Here is a 7500-nt window from a genome sequence, read left to right as displayed (position 1 = left end):
GTGTGTTTGTGTGTGTGTGTGTTTGTGTGTGTGTGTGTGTGTGTGTGTGTGTTAGTGTGTGGGCGTGTGCGTGTGCATATACTCATCGTTGTGCTGGTTAAATACCAGGTATTGATTCTGGTAAAGTTAAGTTCTGGGATAAGGTAAACAACATTAAGGGGCTGTACTCAGCGTTGTGCTGGTCATATACCAGGTATTCATTCTGGTAAAGTTAAGGTCTGGGATAAGGTAAACAACATTAAGGGGCTGTACTCAGCGTTGTGCTGGTCATATACCAGGTATTCATTCTGGTAAAGTTAAGGTCTGTTAAGGTCTAGGCCTACGTGTTCCTCTAGAATGATCCAGAACATGTATTTGACTCTAAACTATTGTTGTTAAATGTTTCCACCATTATTTCTCCATGCAACTCATTCTTTATAATTGTTGATGCACTATCTATCAGCCCTATCTATCAGCACTATCTATCTGCACTATCTATCTGCACTCTCTATCAACACTATCTATCAACACTATCTATCTGCACTCTCTATCAGCACTATCTATCTGCACTATCTATCTGCACTCTCTATCAACACTATCTATCAGCATTATATATCTGCACTCTCTATCAACACTATCTATCAGCACTATCTATCAACCCTATCAACACTATCTATCAGCCCTATCTATCAACACTATATATCAACACTATCTATCAGCACTATCTATCAACACTATCTATCAACACTATCTATCAACACTATCTATCAGCACTATCTATCAACACTATCTATCAACACTATCTATCAACACTATCTATCAACACTATCTATCAGCACTATCTATCAACACTATATATCAGCACTATCTATCAACACTATCTATCTGCACTATCTATCAACACTATATATCAACACTATCAACACTATCTATCAACCCTATCTATCAGCACTCTCTATCAACACTATCTATCAACACTATCTATCAGCACTATCTATCAACACTATCAACACTATCTATCAACACTATCTATCAGCACTCTCTATCAACACTAACTATCAGCACTATCTATCAACCCTATCAACACTATCTATCAGCCCTATCTATCAACACTATATATCAACACTATCTATCAGCACTATCTATCAACACTATCTATCAACACTATCTATCAACACTATCTATCAGCACTATCTATCAACACTATCTATCAGCACTATCTATCAACACTATCTATAAACACTATCAACACTATATATCAGCACTATCTATCAACACTATCAACACTATCTATCTGCACTATCTATCAACACTAACTATCAACACTATCAACACTATCTATCAACCCTATCTATCAGCACTCTCTATCAACACTATCTATCAACACTATCTATCAGCACTATCTATCAACACTATCAGCACTATCTATCAACACTATCTATCAGCACTCTATCAACACTATCTATCAACACTATCTATCAGCACTATCTATCAACACTATCTATCAGCACTATCTATCAACACTATCTATCAACACTATCAACACTATATATCAGCACTATCTATCAACACTATCTATCAACACTATCAACACTATATATCAGCACTATCTATCAACACTATCAACACTATCTATCAACCCTATCTATCAGCACTCTCTATCAACACTATCTATCAACACTATCTATCAGCACTATCTATCAGCACTCTCTATCAACACTATCTATCAACACTATCTATCAGCACTCTCTATCAACACTATCTATCAACACTATCTATCAGCACTATCTATCAACACTATCAACACTATCTATCAACACTATCTATCAGCACTCTCTATCAACACTAACTATCAGCACTATCTATCAACCCTATCAACACTATCTATCAGCCCTATCTATCAACACTATATATCAACACTATCTATCAGCACTATCTATCAACACTATCTATCAACACTATCTATCAACACTATCTATCAGCACTATCTATCAACACTATCTATCAGCACTATCTATCAACACTATCAACACTATATATCAGCACTATCTATCAACACTATCAACACTATCTATCTGCACTATCTATCAACACTAACTATCAACACTATCAGCACTATCTATCAACCCTATCTATCAGCACTCTCTATCAACACTATCTATCAACACTATCTATCAGCACTATCTATCAACACTATCAACACTATCTATCAACACTATCTATCAGCACTCTATCAACACTATCTATCAACACTATCTATCAGCACTATCTATCAACACTATCTATCAGCACTATCTATCAACACTATCTATCAACACTATCAACACTATATATCAGCACTATCTATCAACACTATCTATAAACACTATCAACACTATATATCAGCACTATCTATCAACACTATCAACACTATCTATCAACCCTATCTATCAGCACTCTCTATCAACACTATCTATCAACACTATCTATCAGCACTATCTATCAGCACTCTCTATCAACACTATCTATCAACACTATCTATCAGCACTATCTATCAACACTATCTATCAGCACTATCTATCAACACTATCTATCAACACTATCAACACTATATATCAGCACTATCTATCAACACTATCTATCAACACTATCAACACTATATATCAGCACTATCTATCAACACTATCAACACTATCTATCAACACTATCTATCAACACTATCTATCCACACTATCTATCAACACTCTCTATCAACACTATCTATCAACACTATCTATCAACACTATCTATCAACACTATCTTTCAACACTATCTATCAACACTCTCTATCAACACTATCTATCAACACTATCTATCAACACTATCTATCAACACCATAAACACTATCTATCAACACTATCTATCAAAACTGTCTATCAACACTATCTATCAACACTATCTATCAGCACTATCTATCAACACCATAAACACTATCTATCAACACTATCTATCAACACTATCTATCAACACTATCTATCAACACTATCTATCAGCACTCTCTATCAACACTATCTATCAACACTATCTATCAGCACTATCTATCAACACTATCAACACTATCTATCAACACTATCTATCAGCACTCTCTATCAACACTATCTATCAACACTATCTATCAGCACTATCTATCAACACTATCTATCAGCACTATCTATCAACATTATCTATCAACACTATCAACACTATATATCAGCACTATCTATCAACACTATCAACACTATCTATCTGCACTATCTATCAACACTATCTATCCACACTATCTATCAACACTCTCTATCAACACTATCAACACTATCTATCAACACTATCTATCAACACTATCTATCAACACTATCTATCAGCACTATCTATCAACACTCTATATCAACACTATCTATCAGCACTATCTATCAACACTATCTATCAACACTATCTATCAACACTCTCTATCAACACTATCTATCAACACTATCTATCAACACTATCTATCAACACTATCTATCAACACCATAAACACTATCTATCAACACTATCTATCAACACTGTCTATCAACACTATCTATCAACACTATCTATCAGCACTATCTATCAACACCATAAACACTATCTATCAACACTATCTATCAACACTATCTATCAACACTATCTATCAGGCTTTGATGCTTGTGTTTGCTGCACCTTGTGGTTGGATATGCATCTGATGTCTACCTCAACGTTCTCAACGTTCTCTAGGGGGAACTTTCAGGCTGAAAGGCCAAGCGCTTCTAGTGTTAACCTGTTTGGGATAGGGAGCAGTATTCTCACGTCCGGATGAAAAGCCTGCCCAAAGTAAACTACCTGCTACTCAGGTCCAGAAGCTAGGATATGCATATAATTGGTAGATTTGGATATAAAACACTTTAAAGTTTCTAAAACTGTTAAAATAATCTGTGATTATAACATAATTTATTTGGCAGGCGAAACCCCGTGGACAAACCATTCAGGAAAAAGAAAATTGAGTTCACTGTGTTTTCAATTGGGTTTCTATTGGAAACTAGATTTCTGAGGCACCTGGTTGCAGGTCCTAGGGCCTCCACTAGATGTCAACAGTCTTTAGAAATTAGTTGATGTTTTTCTTTTGAGTAATGAAGAAGTACGGCTATTCAGAATGAGGGTCAAGCCAAGCTCGCTCCATTATTATTACTATTATATCGTTATTTCTGACTTTCGTGTCGCACCTCCCGGGTTGAAAATGATTTGTTTTGCATTTGTATGATGATGACCCCCGCTTGGTTTGCTTTCGCCATAAAGCCTTTTTCCAATTTGACACGGCGGCTGGATTAAAACACGTTAAGCTTTATTTTGATGTATTGCACTTGTGATTTCATGAAAGTTAAATATTTATAGTAATGTCATTTGAGTTTCGCGCTCCGCAATTTCAACCGGATGTTGTCGAAACGTTCCGCTAGCCGTAACTTAAAGGATATTGTGTGTAGATGAGTGAGATATTTCCCCCCAAAAATGAAGACATTTTTATTTTAGGGTGTAACACAACAAAATGTGGAAAAAGGTGGTGGGAAGACACTGTACATATAACCTGTTTCATGTCCATGTTTTTGACTTATAAATGATTATCATTTATTATAAATGATTGTTAATTATTATTATAAATGATTATAAATTCAAGTTGAATTAAATATTTATTCCCCCCTCTTCTCCTCCTCCAGATGTAGCTCCATATTTCCGTGTGTCTCCGGGCCAGGTCCAGACCCATCTAGAGGGTAACAGGCTGGTACTGACCTGTCTGGCTGAAGGCTCCTGGCCTCTACAGTACCGATGGATCCTCAACAACACAGATATCACACACTTCTCTCCACTATACACGTAAATATACCTTAAATATACCTTATATAATATACTCTACCTATCTACCTGCTTCTCTCTACTATACACGTAAATATACCTTAAATATATATACATCTCTCTATAAATATAGCAATATATAATATACCTCTCTCCATAGATATACCTATATATAATATACCTTTCTCTATAGATATACCTATATATAATATGCCTCTCTCTATAAATATAGCAATATATAATTAACCTTTCTCTATAGATATACCTATATACAATATACCTATACACAATATACCTTTAGATAATATACCTATTTATAATATACCTATATATAATATACCTATATATAATATACCTATATATAATATACCTATTTATAATATACCTATAAATAATATACCTATATATAATATACCTATATATAATATACATATCTATAGATATACCTATATATAATATACCTATATATAATATACCTATTTATAATATACCTATAAATAATATACATATATATAATATACCTATTTATAATATACCTATAAATAATATACCTATATATAATATACCTATATATAATATACCTATTTATAATATACCTATTTATAATATACCTATAAATAATATACCTATATATAATATACCTATTTATAATATACCTATATATAATATACCTATAAATAATATACCTATATATAATATACCTCTCTCTATAGATATACCTATATATAATATACCTATTTATAATATACATATATAAAATATACCTATATATACATATAAATGATATACCTATATATAATATGCCTATATATAATATACCTATATATAATATGCCTATATATAATATACCTATATATAATATACCTCTCTCTAAAGATATACATATATAATATACCATTATATAATATACCATTATATAATATACCTATATATAATATACGTATATATAATATACCTTTATATAATATACCTGTATATAATATACCTATTTATAATATACCATTATATAATATACCTATATATAATATACCATTATATAATATACCTATATAATATACCTATATACCTATTTATAATATACCATTATATAATATACCTATATATAATATACCATTATATAACATACCTATATATAATATACCTATACATAATATACCTATATATAATATACCTATTTATAATATACCTATAAATAATATACCTATATATAATATACCTCTCTCTATAGATATACCTATATATAATATACCTATTTATAATATACATATATAAAATATACCTATATATACATATATATGATATACCTATATATAATATGCCTATATATAATATACCTATATATAATATGCCTATATATAATATACCTATATATAATATACCTCTCTCTAAAGATATACATATATAATATACCATTATATAATATACCATTATATAATATACCTATATATAATATACCTTTATATAATATACCTATATATAATATACCTATATATAACATACCTATATATAATATACCATTATATAATATACCTAAAAATAATATACCTATATATAATATACCTCTCTCTAAAGATATACATATATAATATACCATTATATAATATACCATTATATAATATACCATTATATAATATACCATTATATAATATACCTATATATAATATACCTATATATAATATACCATTATATAATATACCTCTCTCTATAGATATACCTATATATAATATACCTATTTATAATATACCATTATATAATATACCTATATATAATATACCTTTATATAATATACCTATTTATAATATACCTATATATAACATACCTATATATAATATACTTATTTATAATATACCTATATATAATATACCTATATATAATATACCTATATATAATATACCTATATATAATATTCTTCTCTCTCCCCGTCAATGTCTTTTTCATACTTTATTTTCCTAACTTGAGAAACCTGAGGGCAACTTTTATCTGATGTCTGTGGTAGTGTGTATATCAGCAGTCAGCACCCATCCTGTTCTCTCCATCCTCCTGTCTTCCCCTCTCTCCCCAGAGGGGTATGCATGATCTATCAGATAATAATATATAGATGAAGATATTTCTCTATAAATAATGTGTTGTGGAATGTATAATAATATATATATATATATGTGTGAACACTCTCCTGTCTGTCTCAGCTCTCACACACTCTGAGCTTTTATCTCTTTCCTCGTGGAGTGTTGACATGAGACGATGTGTTAAAAGGCCAAGGAGGACAGGAAGCGGACGCAGGGCAAGAACTGCTGCTAGAATAAAGTCTGAGACAAACATAACTACAGACACACTCCTGTCTGCACTCACACATACAGACAGATACACACCACTGCAAACTCAAAGACTAACTCTTCAACTCCAGCGAGGTTTGAGTTTTGTTGACTAAGCTTCCCTCTCTCATTTACACTACAGGAGGGCTGGGGGTTCGATAGGACCACCACGAGGTCTGAGTGTTGTTGACTAAGCTTCCCTCTCTCCAACCGTGCTGTGATACATTACTGCTTTTTACATCACTCACCCATAGAGTATGGAACATACATACAATGAGAGAGAGAGATGGAGAGAGACAGAGAGATAGATGAGAGAGAGAGAGATAGATGAAGAGAGAGAGATGGAGAGAAGAGGGAGGGAAGAGGGAGA

The 7500-nt window shown here is 31.8% G+C and overlaps 1 protein-coding gene across 1 annotated transcript in view; it reads left to right on the top strand.

Annotated features, from left to right (window-relative positions):
- Window positions 1-7500, top strand: part of LOC139370043 (protein sidekick-1-like) — a 365245-nt gene that overhangs the window by 120036 nt on the left and 237709 nt on the right. The window contains exon 2 of the mRNA XM_071109345.1: window positions 4683-4839. Within this exon, the coding sequence (XP_070965446.1) occupies window positions 4683-4839 (157 nt within the window). The remainder of the gene's footprint in view (window positions 1-4682; window positions 4840-7500) is intronic.

This window comes from Oncorhynchus clarkii, chromosome 17 (assembly GCF_045791955.1).
Source record: "Oncorhynchus clarkii lewisi isolate Uvic-CL-2024 chromosome 17, UVic_Ocla_1.0, whole genome shotgun sequence".
In the NCBI taxonomy this organism is placed as follows: Eukaryota; Metazoa; Chordata; class Actinopteri; order Salmoniformes; family Salmonidae; genus Oncorhynchus; species Oncorhynchus clarkii.
Note: the sequence above shows the minus strand (reverse complement) of the source record. Positions and strands in the feature narration are given on the sequence as shown.